At 36.5% G+C, this 20135-nt stretch overlaps 1 protein-coding gene across 1 annotated transcript in view; it reads left to right on the top strand.

Annotated features, from left to right (window-relative positions):
• LOC141426622 (uncharacterized) overlaps positions 1-20135 on the top strand; it is a 64706-nt gene that overhangs the window by 16370 nt on the left and 28201 nt on the right. Inside the window, exons 2-3 of the mRNA XM_074085658.1 lie at positions 4395-5715; positions 7608-7755. Of these exons, the coding sequence (XP_073941759.1) occupies positions 4426-5715; positions 7608-7755 (1438 nt within the window). The 5' untranslated portion in view covers positions 4395-4425. The remainder of the gene's footprint in view (positions 1-4394; positions 5716-7607; positions 7756-20135) is intronic.

Here is a 20135-nt window from a genome sequence, read left to right as displayed (position 1 = left end):
TCGAAGTTCGTATCGTACCGTCCCTCTCGCTCTCGTATTAAACAGTATAAGTGTCAGCGGGACCACACGACACGATCTTCGAGTTTCGTAGTAGCCCTGTAGTCCTCAAACTTGACGTGCAATAGATTATTATAACCAGTGATTATAACAGCTAAAAACTCCCTTGTCGGTTGCAGCAAAATCTATGTTCAGTAAAAGAGCTAAGAAAGCTTCACCACGAATTTGATTTCCTTCTGCGCCGACGTTATAAGCCGTAGTTATGTAATCTAGAGGTAAATAAGTCTAAAAAAATCGCCCAGCAATTGGCGTTAACAATTAAACACATTTTTGATCGTAATCACAAACTATTTTATAGGTAATCATGAGAAATATTTTCTAATTCAGTGAGTAGACCCAATTTCTTCAGCATTAAGTGAAAAAAAAAACTTGTGTCAGGAAATCCCGTTCTTCTCACAATAAGCAAAATAAGGTATTCAATAAATATTACCCGAAGTAGACGTAAATAACATGCATTAATTAGTTACATTTAATTTACAGATTTATATGATATTTTTCTTTAATTATTTATATTTAATCTATATTCTATATTATACTTATTCTATATTCCTATTTATTTACTATAATAACTGTGGACATGTTGTTTTGTGTGTGTGTGTGTGTTGTGTGTGTGTTGCGTGTGTGTGTGTGTATGTGTGTGTTTGGCGCTAACTATGTTCTTCTATAGAACTTCTGTTTGCTCATAATTAAGTATTTTTAACATATCTATCAAAGTATATTTACAGTCAAAAAGCGTCATCGAGTAAATGTTGTTTTCTTTGTTAATCTTTTGTACAAGTAAGCTGATTGATACGCGAATTGTCTTTTTGCAAAAATTGACCGACATGTTGGTGGGGAGCAACTGTAGGTTTTCTTCTACGTTCATTGTCATACCTTAATATGGCAACGTTTTGTGTAACCTCAGATAGCATTAGGATATATAGCTTCCTCATAGTCAGCACGTCGCAAGAACTATACAGATCTATGGTTGGGTACCGATATGGTTTGAAGTACATTACTTTTAGCAAACACCGTTGCCCTCTCTCCACCTCCAAGAATTTAGTTTTTCCTGCACCTCCCCAAACTGGAATACAATAGGTCATAATGGACTGTGCCAGTGTCATGTAAAGTTTGATTAAGGAGTTCTTTTGATGTGATATGCGTAGTATTTTAAAATCCAAATTAGTTTTCTTACTCTATTGTTTATATGTTCTATATGTTGTTGCCATGAGAGTCTCTGATCTATAATAACTCCAAGGTATTTTGTGAAACTTACCTTATCTATCAGAGGACAATCACAATCACAAGGGCACGTGTTCATTTTGACATGTATGTATTTTTATTTTGCAGTTTTGAGGTGGTTTGGTTTCTACTGTATTCGAAAAACATATATAATTCGTTTTAGCTGTGTTTAAAGTTAGAAGATTAGACGCGAGCCAAGTAGAGATTTCAGCAAGTCCTAATTCAGCGTCCCTATGGATTGCGTTCCAGCTAGTGCCTCTGAATACAATTACGGTGTCATCTGCATAAGAAAAAACTCGTCCATTCCGTATGCTGAGGTTTGTTAGGTCGTTAATGTAAACTAGGAACAGGGTTGGGCCAAGAACACTACCCTGAGGGACGCCAAACATTACCTGAGTCTCATCACTAACGTAATTTCCTATTTTTACTTTTTTGGGACCTATTTAGCAAGTAATCCTCCAGTAATTTTTAAAGCCTTGCTCGCACACCAATGCGTTCTATCTTTTTAACCAGAGTAGGAAGAGAAACCGTATCAAAGGCTTTTTTCAGGTCGAGAAAAACCGCGATACATTTTTCTCCTTTGTCCAGGTTGTTAGATATCAGAGTAGTGAGTGCCAGAAAAGCGTCCTCAGTCAATCTTCCTTGACAATTAAACACATTTTTGATCGTAAGTACATGGGTTATAGGTAAACTATTTGTAAATATTTAACTAGATCAAAGTGAAGTTCAAATATTTGGAATTCAGTGAGTAGACCCAACATTGTCTTCAGCATTTAAAAAAAAAAAAAAAAGTTACTTTGTCTCACGGAGTAAGCAAAATCCGATTTTGCTCACTGAATTTCTCATAGCAAAACCTGCCTGTTTGAGGTGCTAAGGTGAAATCGTTATTTAATTGGAGCTTTCTGAATTAAATTTCCACATTATAAAAACCATACGTCACTCGAGGAAGAAGGATGTATGTCATTATGACTTATTTACATCTTTTTTAGGGTTCCGGAGCCGAAATGACGAAAACGGAACCCTTATAGTTTCGCCATGTATGTCTGTCTGTCCGTCCGTCCGCGGCTTTGCTCAGAGACTATCAATGCTAGAAAGCTGTAATTTTGCACAGATATATATGTAAACTATGCCGACAATATGGTACTTACAATAAAAAATAATAATAAAAAAATTTTTTAGGGTACCTCCCATAGACGTAAAGTGGGAGTGATTTTTTTTCTCATCCAACCCTATAGTGTGGGGTATCGTTGGATAGGTCTTTTAAAACTTTCTCATCCAACCATATAGTGTGGGGTATCGTTGGATAGGTCTTTTAAAGGAGTTTGCTAAGACGATTTTTCGATTCATTGATTTTTTTGCGAAATATTCAACTTTAAAGTGCAAATTTCCCCCCCCCCCCTCAAAAAATCTAAACCGGTGGTAGTTTTTTTTTTATTTAGGATGGTAGTATATCAAACTTTCAAGGAAAACTATAACGGCTAAGTTTGCTTAAGAATTATTAGTAGTTTTACTCTTAAATAGCAGCCTAAGGTATAAAATATACCTAAACTTGGAAGATTCCGTATAATACGAAATCCTTAGAAAAATATTACTCAATTTTTTCGTAATGGCTACGAAACCTTATTTTGGGCGTGTCCGACACGCTCCTTACCGGTTCTTTTTCAAGTACGATTTTACTTCTAGCTGACATTTTTGTCTGAACGTTACAACATGTTTGTTTACAAATTAAGTGTTCAGTTTGTCGATTCATCTGAATTCAGCTAACTTGGTCAACGGTCAACGGATTGACCGTCAGTTGTCAGTATCATCCATATAGTTTGTTAGGGTTTAGTTAGACTGAATTATTCAGCGGCTTTCGTGAAGCCTTCAGACGTATCAGATTCCCAAGCCCGCCGGGCACATCCGGACAGCCGGAACACAGACTTTTATGTAACTGAATCGGAGAGGCTTTTACAAGCTACGTATTCAGGGAAAGGTTTTAAGATGATAAGTCATCGGGAATGTATCTATCCGCAGAGCTGATTTGTCGGGGAAGTTGCCTAAATTAAAACAGAATTTAATCAGATGCCAAGTATAGTTAATTAATGACTACGATAAAATACCTCAACTTCAGTAGAAAAGACCAGACACTAGATGAAAAGAAAAAGGTCCTAGCTTATATATATTTTTAACGGTTATAGTTTTCCTTGTAAGTTTGATATACTTACTACCATCCTGAATTATTTCAATTTTTTTCACTCACCGGTTTAGTATTTAGAGGGGGGGACGCTCGATTTTAATGAAAATTTTCACTTTTAAGTTGAATATTTCGCAAACAAATCCCTGAATCGAAAATCGTTTTAGCAAGCCCTTAATGGTTTTAAAAAACCTATCCAACGATACCCCACACTACAAGATTTGATGAGAAAAAAAAATCACCCACACTTTACGTCTATGGGAGATAGGTACTCTTAATTTTTTTTTTTTATTTTTTTATTGTACCATTTTGTCGGCATAGTTTACATAAATATCCGTGCAAAATTACAGCTTTCTAGCATTGATAGTCCCTGAGCAAAGCCGCGGACGGACAGACAGAGAGACAGACATGGCGAAACTATAAGGGTTCCGTTTTTGCCATTTTGGATTGGAAAAGCAGATCTATACATTGCTCCTGGAACTGATTCCGTGTTATCTTTCTCAAAATATCTAAATTAAATACCTACACAAAATAGCTGAACCGTTTGACTTTTCGTGTTCCCTATTCATTAACCGCACTATGGGTAGTGGATGATTATGGAATGCCAACATATCCGGCTTAATTGATTTACATCATACCTGTGTCAATATTTGTCTACCCTTGTTACTTGCTATAAATTGTTTGAACGGGATTTATAACAAAACACAGATTATTTGCGAGTTGTCCATCGTAACGATATTTTAGGTGCCTATTTAGAGGATCAGACAGAAACCATTAATAAAACTGTTAAATTTCAAACATGTGAAATATGCCTTTAATTACATCAGAAACAATAGAACTAACATGATTTCAACGGAAAAGTTTTACGGGTCAGAAGTTAAGCAAATGCGTAAAGTTTAATTATGAAATTAAAGGCATAATGATAATTTTATTTGTTTAGGTGCCAGAGGGTAGAAGTTGAAGACTGAAACATGCTCCAAGTGGACGGGTTTAAGCGTCCGTCGCCGTCGCCGTCGCGGAGCTCCGTGAGGAGTGACAGCCGCGTGTTCCGTCAGCCGCGAGTCATCCAGGTCAACCGCGACGCCTCCACCATGGTCGAAGACGAGGCTGGCGGCGCGGGCGGCACCTGCGTGACCGCCGGCGGCACGCTACTCTCCGACTGGGAGAACCTCGACCCAAACCCGGCCAACTTCCGCTCACGCACCTTCAGCGACGGCTTCATAAGAAACACGAGTCTTGAACTACTCCTTGGCGTTGACTGCGAGGCTTGCCTCGCCCTCGCCGCACAACGACAGTGCTTCAACAAACACATATCAGACCACGACTTCGACTTAGTCTGTAATTGTAGTATCCAACAGAACAATTACCTCAACTGTCATCGTGACGCCGTAGACCATCGCGGCCACACCCTAAACATCTATGATTTAGAACGAATCAAACGGGGCACCGCTAGAAGTCATCTAAACATAGGCTCGCATCGTAGTCTAGAGAGAAAACACACAAAAAACAAAAATATTGGAGTTTCAAATTACTTTTCAAAGCAATTAATTTCATATGACCCGACCAATACTCTCGTTCAGAAAATAAAAAGAAAGTTGTCGAATTTAAAGAAGATCGGCGGCGAAGCGATGTCAAAGAAAAACCCAAACTCGGTCCAACTAGCCGAGATAACGTCGGGCTCGACGAGCTCTCTCAAGAAACTATCAATGATGTCCGTGGTAGACAAGTCGCAAAGGAGAGTCAATAGCCAAAGCTGTATTTTCACTTCGTCGGAATTTCAATCGAAAGACGAATCAAAAAACAACGTTTCGACTTATGCCAACTTTTCCGGGAACGTAGACCAATGTTTTGATAGACTGAGAGAGTGCAATATGAATGCAGATGTAAATAGGCGTGCAATTCATAAAATGGTAAAAATGCGAAGTTTCGACAATAACGATGAAACGCTAACGAGACGCTCTCCTGCTCCAGAAAGGATGAAATTTTCCACTCTAGATAACCGCAGTCGATGTCGGAGTATAAGAAGGCAAATGTCATACAACGATTTTCCAAGTGACCGGTTCAGGGATAGAGGGTCCGATCTGTGGACGCGTGATGAGAGCTTGGAGGGGTCAAAAAGTGCTCACAACGATTTAGTGGATGACGAGGCACAAAGTTTCGTGGAGGCGGACAGGACGGGCATGGGCGGCCTTCGCAGCGCGCGCTGTACCTGCGAGGCGACCCGTGCCAACAGAATACCTTCCATTTTCTACGATACTCATGTAAGTTTTAACAAAGATCTAAGACTGCACCGAGCGTATGGCGGCAGGATTTTAGACAGTCTTTAAATTTTTATTAACTAATCGAACTACTTATTTCATTACTCTAGATAACTACTTATTCAAACAATTAAACCATCAAGATAATAATAATAAAAACGCTTATGCTTCATACCCCCTTGATATTCGATTTCATTAATTCGTATATTTTTCACTCGCTGTTCTTATAATTTTTAAAAGGATAAAAATAAATTTGTGGGTAGGTAGACTCTCTCTCTCTCTACCTCTACTACATGTACAAATTTATACGGAACCCTCAATGCGCGAGACCGACTCGCACTTGGTTCGTTTTTTCAATAATTGAAATAAATAGGTAGTTTATATTATATTACTAGGTAGGTATATATATATTACTAGGGACATTTATGAAATTGAACTTTAAATATCTTTTTACCGAAGCTGTGCTAAACATACCAACTGAGTCAGATATATATCTAACACTTTCAGTTAACTTAAAATAAAAAGTCTGTACCAAGTCTTCAAATGGAGCCCTATTGTTGTAATACTGTCTATCTGCCCATCCGCCTGACAGAGGTTTATACCAAACTTATAAAAGAAATAAAATTTCTTTCACATTTTTATCAAGTACGCCGTTTTGTACCTTTTTAGGCCAGCAAAGATGTTGATGTTGTCAGTCAAAATTTTATATTTTTACTAGTAAGCAAATTGTCTGTTGGCGTACTCGTAAATAGTCACTGAATGGTAAAACAACTCGCGCACGAACGATTCCGTACCATTATCTATACAATATAATATTAGAAATTTTGAACATGAAGCTACTGTGAGACTCACTCATATTAAAAGATATTGTACCGGATAACTCACGTATTAAATCGACGCACGTACGTGCATGGGTGGCGCGCAGTGCGCGTGTTGCAGCAGCAGCCGGTTCGCGTTGCTCCTGAGAAGAAGTTGTGTTGCTCCAAAGGGTGAATTCGATTCCCGATCGGGCTACTTTACCTTTTTCAAATTGTCTCGGGACTTTGTGTTAGGTTAAACCTCAGTTCGCTTGTCAGGCAAGGATTGATAAAGTACTCAAAATTGTATTTTGTGCTTTAATTATAAACAATATCCAGCAAAACTGCTGATAGACTTACTCCGCTTGTTTACCAGGGAGACCTCATTTTTTTATTAAATAGGAAGGAAAACAAGCAAGTTGGTCGCCTAGTGTTAAAAGAGCAGCACCACCCATTTAAAATACGAGATGATTGCCGATGCGTTGCCTGAATAGAGTAGCCCAACATAGAACACCTCTGTGCTAGTAATTTTACCGGCTCTCTCACTCTTCGCCGGAACACAGCCACCCACGAACGAGATTTTATGTAAAGTCTTCGGACGTTATTTATTATGATCGTATTTCTAGCGACACCTAACCCTATTTCTATTTGTATCAGATACCTACCAAATAAAGTATCTACGAGTATAGTATGTAGCTGACTCCTGGTCGATGGCGTGTGCGAGTTACGTAACATTGATCTGCATGCGGCTAGAAATATGATGACTAGTTACTTCAGCATGGTAACTGGAATTAGTACGATGTATTTAATATGAAAAAATGTGAATCAGTGCAAAAGACACGAGATTATCTAGGTAAAGTAGGTACTTAGGTGGTTTAGTATTTTGGTTTAGTATTTCACCATTAAAGCTAATTGGATCACATCTAACGATTCTGAACCACACATCAAAATGTATTAGGTAGGTACTGGATAAAAAAGTGAACGGGATTCGCACACAAAATACCCTTTAGCTATTCAAAAATAAAGCACCATTAAAAACTCTTAAATATATATTTTTAAATTTTTCATATAATATAGTAACTATTTTTTGTGGTCTAGGGCAAAAGGAGAGCGGCCCCCGCACCCGACGTGACAGAGCGCGGTGGCGTGCACACAGCGTGCAGTGCGTGCAAGTCGCCGCAGTGGGTGTCCACTGGCAATACCTCTACCACAAGCCATAGCTCCACCACTACCGGAAACTCTTCGCGTGAGTACTACTCTACCCATAGATCTGTTCACTCACGAAGACTTACGCCTCCATAGTGAATCGTCGTAGAAGTGAAATTCGTGGTTGCGAGGACAAAATGACTTATTGTGCGTGACTAACGGCACACGGTAGGTAGGTACCGACAGAGACTAAGGGCTTTATTATTTACATCACTGAGGTCAATCAATTTTATGCTAAATGGAAAATGCCTCTTTGGAAAAGACTATGCATCATTCCTTACAACAAATTCTCATTTACGTACCTAAAGCAAGTAAATAGTAAATACTTACCTAAATCATGGGATGATTGACACCAATCGACCTAGTCCTACACTGAGCAAAAAATATGGGTACTCAACGGATAAACATACTTATACCGTAGATACATACATACTAAATAGCGGCACAAAATGTGCCCTACTCTTCTTATATAATTACCTATTACTGCATACATATGAGGGCCAGATTTTTTGCCGCTCAGTATAGATTGATACGTACATAAATATTGAACACCCAAGACTCAAGCACAAACATCTGCATTTTTCATATGAATATTTACTTATCTCAACCGAGATTCTCTAACCACCAGGTTATCCGGTTATCAAAGAATAACTAAGTACTAGAGTTTTCAATCTACCCAAGATAATCTGTATATCTGCGCTGACACTCACATGTGAGCAACTCAGGCTTTATCTACATAGCTTTCGGATTTACGTTAAGGTTTCGTTCGTTACTTTTAGCAAGGTATTGTTGCGAGTGCCATCTGTCGGCGTTCTGTGGCTCATTGAACCGCGTGAGATAAATTTTAACGAAGCCAGCCGGTGGTTGACCTGTCGAACGAAGTGATGAGAATATGAATAAGTACTTATTATGTTTTAAACTTTCACGATTTTCACTCATAATTAATTTAACACCACACCTGGGGCTTAACCACAACTATATAATTGACTATTTCCTTTTTGATTTATTTATTGTGTAGGTTTATCTCGATATGTAGGTATTAGTTTATTGTATTTGTTATAGTAGGTATGTATTAGTGTGGACCAATTATATCTGTTATGGACCAAGTTATTAAAAAAAGGTATTATTTATAATGCCCGGGCATTATGAATAATGACAAGCTGTATAGGGCAAATTATCATTTAAACTAAGTCTAAACTTCATTATTTATCACATTGCCCGGTCATTATGAGTATTGCTACATGATCGTTGGGCAATTTAATTAAAACTCATTTTTGGCCAACTGAAGTCTGATTTAATCAACCGGAAAGTAAGGAGCGACGACAAGCGCAGCCAGGGGGAGCGTGTTAGGTTCAACAACAGCCACCAAAACAGCCGAGTCGAGCCGAGCGAGCGAAGCGAGCGTGCCACGGCAGCGGCCGGCGAGTGCCAGAATTGAATTCAACCATTAACGCATTCACTGCCAACGACGCATATATGCGTCTTTGGAACTTCCCCCCAGTGCCGCTGTCATAATTATTCATACATTTTGAACGCACATGTGCGTCGGTGGCACCTGTGGTCAGTCAAGTCAAGTCAGGTGGCAATGAATGCGTTAAAGATAACTTACTTTACAGATTTTGATAGATATCTTTTTATATATATAAAAGAAGAAACTGACTGACTGACTGACTGACTGATTTATAGATCAACGCACAGCCCAAACCGCTGGGCCTAGAAACTTGAAATTTGGTACTAGGATTCTTTTTATGATGTTAGTGAGCACTAAGAAAGGGTTTTTAGAAATTCATCCCCTTAGGGGGTGAAATAGGGGGGTGAAGTTTATATGGAATTTTCTCATTTCTGGACTTAGAAGTATGAAAATAGGTGTATAACTTCTCGATTACAATAAAAAAATATCTATTTAGGTAAAATGGATAAAATTCCTCCCTAAAGGGGTAATAGGGGGTAAAGTTCGTATGGAAATTTTCTCATTTCTGGACTTAGAAGTATGAAAATAGGTGTATGAGTTTACGATTGCAATTAAAAATTGTCTGTGTAAGTGAAATGGTTAAAACTCCCCCCTAAAAGGGTAAAATGGGGGTTAAAGTTTATATGGAGATTTTCTCATTTCTGGCCTTAGAAGTATGAAAATAGGTATATAAGTTCTCGATTAGGATGAAATATTATCTGTGTAGGTGAAATGGATAAAATTACCTTTAAAGGGGTAAAATGGGGGTAAAGATTGTGCGATCTCTGGTCTTCTCGATCTTTCTGTATGGCTCTGAATCGTGGTCTATTCGTGCGGCTGACCGGAAAAAGATCGAAGCGTTTGAGATGTGGTGGTTGGAGGAGGATGCTATGCGTACCGTGGACAGCAAAGAGAACCAACACATCCATTCTCGACCAGCTGAATGTCAGAACCAGATTGTCTACGAGCTGCTACCAGTGAGTACTCGGCTATTTTGGCCATATCGCTCGAAGGGAGTTAGACAACCTCGAGAAACTGCTAGGCAAAATAGAGGAGAAAAGGCCCAGAGGACGGTCACCAACCCGATGGTCGGATCAAATTAAGGAGATCACGGGGCTCACTTTGCCTGCAGTATACTGATACAGGCCGAGGACAAAGTGGTGTGGAAGCAGTTCGTCAACGTCTCCGTAAAGGCTTTTCAAGACGGGCACGACCTTCAGGAATGAAGACCACGACGAAGAAGAAGAAGAATTAAAAAATATGCCCTGATAACTAAAGTACACGCGTACGAAGTCACGGGCAAAAGCTAGTTTAATTATATAGGTAAACGCATCTATAAAACGAAGAAATTGTATGTCGAAAATATAAATAATAGTAATGAAGCACATATTTTTATTACTTTGCCCATTAAGTGATAGACATTATGTATAATGCCCTGCCAATTTAATGAATTGAATAGTTTTTATCAAATTGCCATCTCATCTTGGTCATTAGTCATAATGCCCGGGCATTATGAAAAATGACCGATTTATCACTTGGTCCACAACATGGACAAAGCATATAGACTTTAATAGATATGCCCGTAGTTTATATAGTTATGTAAGGAAAAGTCATTACAATTTTCATTGTTAATTAATGCGATGTCACATGACGTTTACTGTGAAATGGTTCCATGGTGGCTCATGACTTAAAGTCCTTGACCGTACAAAGATGAATTTATATCGAATACCAAAAGTGATTACCTGTCTCTGAGTAGGTACAGTCGATGAAACTGAATCAGGTACCAAGGTGGAACCTTTTCAATAGTCATCTCGCTATGATTTCTTTGGGATGAAATGTATGGAATGTTTACATGACATTAGTAGCACCAATGGTAGGTACGTGGTTCAGTTTCCTTGACTGTACCTACACACACTGCAGTGATTTTTTGAACAATTTTATCTGACAAAAAAAAATGTGGCCCAGTCGAGTTCATCATAAACTTGTGAGCAAATTGTTGATCAAAAATATCTGAACACGACTCTATTGTTAACGACGTAGGAGCGTGTTCAGATAGTTTTGTTCAATTTTTTGCTCACAAATATATGAACGTGACTGTACCATAAAATTATTCAATGTACTCATTCGCTCTCAAGTAATACATTTTCACGTTCGATTTAGTACACGGTACAAAATAGGTTACATGTACGAGTATACGAAACATTTCGCGAAACCAAGTCAATTATCAAAGTTCAATGGGACGGCAGTAACAACCAAGGCATTCTATTGATTAAAAGACATTCGCATGACCGGCGCCTGAAGTGCCATACACGACCCGTTAGAAAATTGCTCACCGTGACTGTTTGCTATCGCGAGGGGTGGGCGGCAGGCGGCTACGGCGGATCGCTACACATCTCCATCCGCATCTTGCATCCGCAATAATTAAAATAATAAATATCACGGGGCACATGACACTAATTGACCCAGTCCCAAACTAACAAGGTTATTAATATGTTCTGGGTACAGGTAACGGATAAACATTCTTAAATAGGTACTAAAAACCAGAAACTCGATAATAATAATTTGTATTCACTGCATATACGCCTACGCCGTGTTTTCCTTGGTTTCCGTTAACTTTCACAGCGCTTTGGTCTATAACTCTAATGCTGTGAAATTCTATGAATTAAAATAAATGAATAAAACTTTGACAGGATGCCACTGACTATTGATAGAAACTACCTAGTAATTAAACTTTTTGGTCTAATATTTTTTTTATCCAACTGCCCGAAGGAGGGTTATGTTTTTAATGCACATAATATAAGTTTAAAATAATTATTAAAGTAAAATATTAGGTAGAAAATGTAACATTCTGTCAGTACATATTCGAACTATGAATCTTATATTGTTATTACCACAGATTCCTTTATTAATCAACTAAGAAAAAACACACAGGAATCAAGATACTATTTACTTTATTGTACATAAAATTAACATTAAGTACCTAATTTAGTGAATCCTAAAAATGTCTTATTCAAAGGGAATAAAAATGAATTAGCGTATTTTTTTTATTCATATAATTATCTAATCCAAGCATCCGCATCCGCATCTGCAGATATCTATACGTGAGCGCGACCCCTACCCGCATTCCCGGGCCGCGTCGCCCCGTGCCAACAACCGCCGGCCGCGTTACGGTCAGCTGTAGTGGGCGGCACTATCTAATTGTATAATGTCCATTTATCTGTGTTACTTTTTACTGAAATCGACTTCCCTATCTGTCAGTTGCAAGACCGCATTTAGTATTGATTCGATTAGGGTAACGTTGGCCATATAATTCCAGGATTTCAGCTTCAATGTTCAATGCTTTTATTTTATTTTTGAATTTAAGGCAAAGATTATTTTTTCGAATAATTTTAGTGTTTTGCGAAATATAACCTAAAAAAAAAATCTTTAGAATTTCAATCTAATTTGAAAAGTACCGTGTTGCTATCCCGCTTGCTCATTACTTTAAAATCTAGCTCTTAATTAGGACTTTACCAGAAAATATTGTTGTTTAAAACACGTGAAACTATTGCCTTTGATTGGATCAAAACGAATGTAGTTCCCAAGCTGGCGTAGTATAAAAACGTTTCACCGTACACATAGGTGTTGTCAACTGGCACATCAAAGCCACTTTATCACCGAAGCTCAGCTGAATTCGTGCGTTATGAAATGCTGTTTATTTCCCGCGGTACGCTCCCCAGCCAATTCTGTACGTAGGTACGATAAAATTAAGCGACATGCGTAAATTGATGCAATTTGGTACACATAAAAATAACAGTTCGTCATAGTATAAGATCTGAATATACCAGGTGTTAATGAAATAACTGAAAACCCCAGACACCCCAAAAATGTTTTTTTTTTGTATTAAATTATCGAAGTAGTATGCAACCTCGCTAAATATGTAATTGGTACCTGTTGCAGTTTTTTTTTGGATGGTTATTATAATGTATTTGATAATATAAGACTATTTAAGAAACTAATTTCTGGTATTTTTTATTTAAATTAATCCTATCTACTATAAAAAAAATATATCAATTTATTGCTGGCGTGACGTCATCAAATCCTCCAATGGATAGTGTAGTCTTGACTGCACAAAAAAAAACATTTCGTAACGTCAAGTATTACGTCACGCGGACTGCTAACCTCAAAAAAAAACTTGAAATCGCTTACGGAACTTGTTTAAATGGAAGGCTACAAGTGTTTCGTCCCTTTATGCTCGAATAACAGCCGGGATAACCCGGATTTGTTATTTCGTACCAATCCAGAACGACTGCAAGAGGAATGGTGTCGTAAAGTGGAACAAAAATACATCAAAAACTATTTGCAGTTTTGTTGTGAAGATCATTTATATGTATGTACTTATTTTAAAACAAACACATTACTTTACCACAATTATTTTATATAACATAGTCGCTATATTATAATAATAAAGTCTTGACCATTGAGTACTCGTATAAATTAGATGTATTATTAAATTATTATAAAATTGTTTTATTTTGCAGCCGAGAAGATATCCAAAATTATTAACAAATGTAAGCTGATGAATGAAACCAGTAATGGCACGAAATGCTCAGCTTCGACGCGTTCCATTAACTGTGGGTCAGATAGCGATCTGTTTGTGCCTGATTACTACGATGCGAGGACACACAAGAAACACCAAAGAAACAAAAAGTTAAACAAAAATATAATTACCAGTACTTCAGGATCAACATTCCAATCAAAGTGAATGCTGCAGTGCAGTGTGAAAGATTGTGTGTTTTATAAGGGAACAAATACACACTTTAAGATGAAGATATTATGCCAAAGTCAAGAAGCAGTACCTCACTTGGGAGGAAGAAGTTGTCAATGTACAAGAGCATCTAGTCCTTCAATAATAACTTCCTTCAGAAACAGAAGTGAAGAGATTGTTTAACTAAATCTAATTTGAAAAATCTTTTTTTTAGCAACTAATTCTATAAAAACTCAAACAACTTATTTAGCGTTTTCCTCAAATATGTTGCGTTAATAAACACTATAGTAGAAAAAAGTGCAATAAAACAAGTATTATGTATCAGTTTTATATCCAAGGGATGGTGGCGGATTCTGATAAGCCTTGTGGAAAAGAGTTGCCTGATCGAATGTCTTCCTGTAACGCGTGATATTCCGAATAGAGGCTTCAAGAAATTAGTCTGCATTAGATTGCCTATACGTCTATAAGAGCCTTATAAACTAATTGCGCTAATATCCACCTGAGCGTTTAAGCAAGAATTCAGAACGCTACAAACAATTTAATAGAAATTAAAAGACCCTGATGATTCCTTTTAATAGTGAAGTTTTTCTCTATTCTCAATTAACGGGGCTTTCCAAGACTTTCTCTTTAATAGCCTTTGTTTCGGGTACTTTATATCACCAATATTCAAAAATCATGATTACTTTCCTTTTCAAAAAAAATCTACCGACATGTCAAAGAGATTAAAAGTTTTTTTTTTTAATTGTTGTTGTAAATTACATATTAGTGAACCTTTTGCATCTCTGCACACATTGTTCATAAAAAGTTTGTAAAATTGTAGGATCTCTTGGAGCCATCTTAATTTTTTCAACATTTTTGTATACAACATTTCTGCCAAACATGTTTAGTTCGTTCAGATCCCAAAGTAGGCTTAATCCAGAAGCATTGTGTAGATGTGCAGGAAGGGCTCACAACTCTGCTTTTCAAGCCAAATAAAAAGCAGTAAAGAATGCTTGCAGCCACCTTAAAAAGAAGAGGTTGTATAAATAACTGATTATTTGAGGTTAAATTGGTAACATCATGCCTATTTTTTTATATTTGTAGTAAAAAGTAATAAAAAAAACATTATAAAAAACTATAGTTACAAAAGGACTTTTTTTAAATCAATCAAAGTTACGCAAGATTTAATAGATCTTACCTGCAGAAGCTGCACAATCAGAACAGTTTGACTCTAAGATTTCGGCTTCAGTTTCCCTTATTTTGGCCATTACAGTATATGACTTTTGTGTTCTATGCTCTGGTACAATTCTGGCTTTGACAATACAGATTCCCAAGCTTCTCTGCACTTCCACATATCCCACAGCTGAGGACAAGTAAAACTATCCGGATGACCTAAAAAGGGGAGAAAATAAATTCAACTGTAGTACTATTTAATTTGGTATTCAAATAATAAAGTTGTTATTTTTAAGCCAGGAAATTTACTTACATAGCTTTAGCTCCTCTTATTTCAGCGACTTGTGGTTGCTAGAATTCGTCAAACTCCAGTATCATAACATTGTCCACTAGTGGCAAATTCCGGGAATCGGCTTTTTCGAAATTAGCCGTCCTTTTGCCATTTCTGTTCCGTTAGAGGATAATAAACAAACAAACTACAATTACTACAAAACGAAACATACGTCAACGTCACGATTGTGTTTGACTTAGACTAGACAGACGTCGGTGTTTTTTTTTTGAATAAGGCATAGGAATCATTATCCATTGTTCATTTGATGACGTAGAGAAAGGTCATTTGAAGATCAAAACATTTCAACGAATATCTTAATAATGTATGTGTTTTTTTTTTAAATCTGATACATAGAAGCTGTACCGAAGCTTGTTTCTCGAAATGGTTTTGAGATTTCCCTACATATTAAAAAGTTAGCATGGCTAATTGGTACCTGTTGCAGTGGTAACTTTTAGACTGGGCACAGTAAAAAAGGGATTTACAAATACAACCTGATTTAAAACATAGTGTCATGGATTCTGCTCTCGATTCTGAGCAAACTACTTTCTGGTTTTCAGTTATTTAATTAAAACCTTGTAGAGTTATCAATAGAAAAAAAAGTTGATATGTTCTTAAAATGAAATAGTAACATATTTGATTTTATCTCCTTCTGGTTAGGTACTATTAAAGCATTAAAATAACGTATTGTGTTCCTTTCTTTATGACTTTGCTATTAACTGAAATTTAATATGCGCGCGCGATAACTCTGTTCCCAGTTCCCATAACAACATCATCATGAGTACAAAATAAACATCAAATTAAATTCATCATACTTTGTCTTATATCATATATCATCATCATATAGAAGATATAAAAGGGGAGAAAAAGTTTGATAAGAATTTTGCAATGTTTCATATTATAGATGTACCTACACGCAATTTACCTATTTCGACGTGGCTAAATTTCGAGAGAAAAATGTTATCAAATACCTACTTACTTATTCGTTATAACATCATATTATGAAGTGGTAAGTAGTTTTTTTTTTAATGTTAATCGAAGTATTTATTGATGCTAATTATAATAGGTTTATTCTTCTAGACCTAGATTACCTTTAATGAGATGCCAATATTTCGAGGCAATTGCATATATCATTATCACGGGTAGACTGAAGAATTTGTGGGTGTATGTTTATGTTGAGTAGATCATGTTTTTTCTGCCCTCACAACAACCAATGTGTATACCTATACATATAGTGTAAATAGTTGTGAATGTTTAAAAAATGAGGAATTTTATTTAGGCAAGAACGTTATACTTATGCAAATATTAGGTACATTTCTTCACTACTTCAGAGTTGTCGCGGTTGTTGGTTGAATTTTGGCATGGCAGCGTACCCTCATGACAACTTTCTTGGACATATAGTGGGTTGCCCATTGCCTTTCATTGCATCCGAATTTCGTAGTTGGCAATAAAAAAAACCGCTACTCATCCTCATGTCGAGTCCCTCAAAGTCCTGTGTGCAGGCAGGACTCCGCTTGCAGTACCGCTGCAAATTGTATAATGCAATAAGTATATTCTGAGGAGTTGTGGTTTTGGCGACGATACTCACGTTAAAACGATGTGGGCCATCCTACCCTAAACCCGGACATAGCACAGTTTTGGTAATTGAAGTAATACATTCAGGTGCAAATATTAACAGATTTTTACCATGCATGATATTGACCATGCCGTGCAGTAACGAGTATTGCAGTAATAAAACAAACCGCTAATTGACGATGTACAATTTCCACACACGTAGGTATCACATGCAGCACTGTGCTCGCATGCTTGGGTTTGACAGCAAGATTATCGAGGCTTCTCGATACGACCGATTGCTATGACCCGAATGGAGTTTCATTTTGCAGTAAATTTATATTATTTCCTGCAGTGACTTGCTTCTTTAGATACAGATAAGATCAATCTTAATTGATTACCCGGGTGATCATCCGGTCATTTAATCTCATCAGCCCTCTTTTGCAGTTCATTTAATATTAAAAGATTGAATGAGAACTGGAATTAACCTCTAACAAAAACAAAAATTGTCAGAAACTTCGAAATAGCGTCAGATTTCGTCAAAGTTTACGTTTGTCTTTGGTCAATAATTGGGTTAAGCTTAACTCAAAGCACGATTGCACTGCTCTACCGCAGAGTTCTATTTTAGTTTACGTGGCCAGGAGACTTAATTCATTTAATATCCTCTGTTTCACCCCTCTGCTAGGTTCCTGATGCCTTATGTTGCAGATATATGTGATGACATATTTGTTTAATCAAACAAATAAAAAATCAGTCACATTGCAACCATACTAAATAGGTACTTACTATAAATGTGAAAGTAGCATTGTCTGTCTGTCTGGCTGTTGCTTTTTCACGGTTAAAACACTAAACCGATTTAGTCAAAAATTGGTATTAAGATAGTGACCCAAGGAAAGACATGGAATATTTTATATCCCCAAAAATTACATGGTTCCCGCGGGATAGCGAAAAAGAGTCCTCGACAGTCTTTATTTTATTTGTATATAAGTAGGTATGTTTATCCGTTTTATAGTGAACATTGTAGAAACTCTGCTTTGTTTAGGGCTAGGTGCTAGGTCAGTTGTTGTCAAATTTTCCCATGATTCTAATTTTTTATTACCAGAACTTTCTTATACCCAAGTTCACAAATAATAAAGTAACCAATTAAGTGCTTAACAGTTGTCAAATCTACTACTAAATCATTAATGAAAAATTTACTGCCTATTAAATTTCGCGCTTAATCCACTTTTGAGTTAATAAATAATCAGTTCATTGAGATACAATCCAAAGGGAACAGATATGTAGATATAACCGATTTATTTTTTCTATACATTTAATAAATAAACATGAGTAGATAAGTATATTGCACGAAGATGATTGATATCCTGTAGTAACTAGTGTTGCAAGAATTAAACAAACGCGAGGATGTAGTGGTCCTTCTGTTGATCTTCTATGAAACATGTCAAAGTAGAGCCACGCCCTTAGCGGTATTTTTATTAACCCTTAGGCGAATTGTGATTCTAATTTGTGATGTAATTCACTGTAATTCTCCCAAGTCTGTACCACGAGTTTTATTTAAAAGCTATTTTGGTATCGTTATCAACCTGACAAGTACAATAATATCTGTTTTCTCAAATGTGTTGACAAAATTTTATAAGCTAAACATATGTTGGTACATGTGACGTTCCTAAATTGATTTATTTCAAGCTAATTTAGCATTATATCAATGAATTACAACTTTTGGTTCTAATATTAAAGCACAAACAAGCTTAGCATAAAAAGTTGTATTCATAAGACATCTTTTTAAGCTAACTCAATCGTTTAACTAATTTATTTCAAAGCTACTAAACAATTTAATTTATAACAAGTGTAACGGTTCGGATGTGTCACACGACCGTCACTGGGAATAAATTAGTAGAAAATTGTTAGTGGGGCCATCTATGAAGGTTTGATGGAAACTCGAAACAAAAACATGTCGACAAAGACAGTTAAATAAGAGTAATTGAGATTAGAATGTCGATGTAATTAAAGCAGGGATAATTTAGCAGTCAATTTAATGAGTAAATGTTAAATTTAATTGGAGATTAGAATTGTGTTGTTCGGGTATAATAATTAATGTAAAGAAACGCCATCTATGGTCAATTAAAGGAATTAATGGTAGGCGTCATGGAAAATAGTGCGCTAATGCCGAACTGGGTTTAGCGGCAGATTAACCTGGGAGGCTATTTAGTTAGTTTCACGTGGGAATTATAGAGGTCGCTTTAGGTAATGGAAATGTAAATTTTATCTAAAAACAAGAAATATGGTCACAAATTCATCAAAAATAGACTTGATATAGTAATAGAATCATTAGTATTAGTCTACAGTAGATCTTAGATACATTTGATGTTAATAATTATGTTAATTTAAAGAAATATCAACGAAAGCATCATGGAAACGGCAAGTTGTCGAAATTAGCTAAATAAGTTAAGAAAAACCGAAAATGCAAGCATTACGTAATCGTAGTATAGATCATTGGTTCATTATCTATTATAAATTTAAGTTTTCATTCAAAACGGAGTAGTATTAGCAGAGTAATTACACATTTAGTTAAGACGAAATTACAAGTACTCTGTCGCACTGATTAAAGTAGGAACGTGGCGAAATTATAAGCAAATTTGAGTAGGCGTTAATTCGACAAAGGAAACTATGAATAAACGGCGCGAATTGGGGATACCAGTTAATAATTGTAGGCAAATTAGCTATTTTATAACGAACAATAGAAGTATGTAATTGGCTATTTATATTCAAAGAGTGTAGGGAGTAATAAGTAGAAAATTATCATTAGAAGTAAGATTATTGTTAGATAGGTTAAGGAAATTAAAACGTTGAGGTAAAATTGAAGTATTTGACAAATACATATAAATATTTATTGAAAATTATTGTTGTAGCACAATATAAAAATGAAACGTATTTACTAGAATAGTTAAGCTAGGATAGTGTCAAGATAAATAGGAAATTTTAGTTCAAAAATAAATTTTACGGATAAAATTTGGCTATTTTGAGATAAGGATTTGGCAGAAGAAAAAGCGAGGCGGGCAATGTCAACGTTGTCGACTTTGGTAAGCTTGGCGTCGTTTGGTCGCTTGGCGCGAAAATACCAGAGGTCCCGGGAGAGAAGCTATAAATAGAGGTGACACAAAAAGGGCGGGAGCCAGATGGATTTAGGTTTCG

This window comes from Choristoneura fumiferana, chromosome 3 (genome assembly GCF_025370935.1).
Source record: "Choristoneura fumiferana chromosome 3, NRCan_CFum_1, whole genome shotgun sequence".
NCBI classification, from domain to species: domain Eukaryota; kingdom Metazoa; phylum Arthropoda; class Insecta; order Lepidoptera; family Tortricidae; genus Choristoneura; species Choristoneura fumiferana.
The sequence above is the reverse complement of the archived record's forward strand: the minus strand, read 5'-3'. Positions and strand labels throughout refer to the sequence as shown.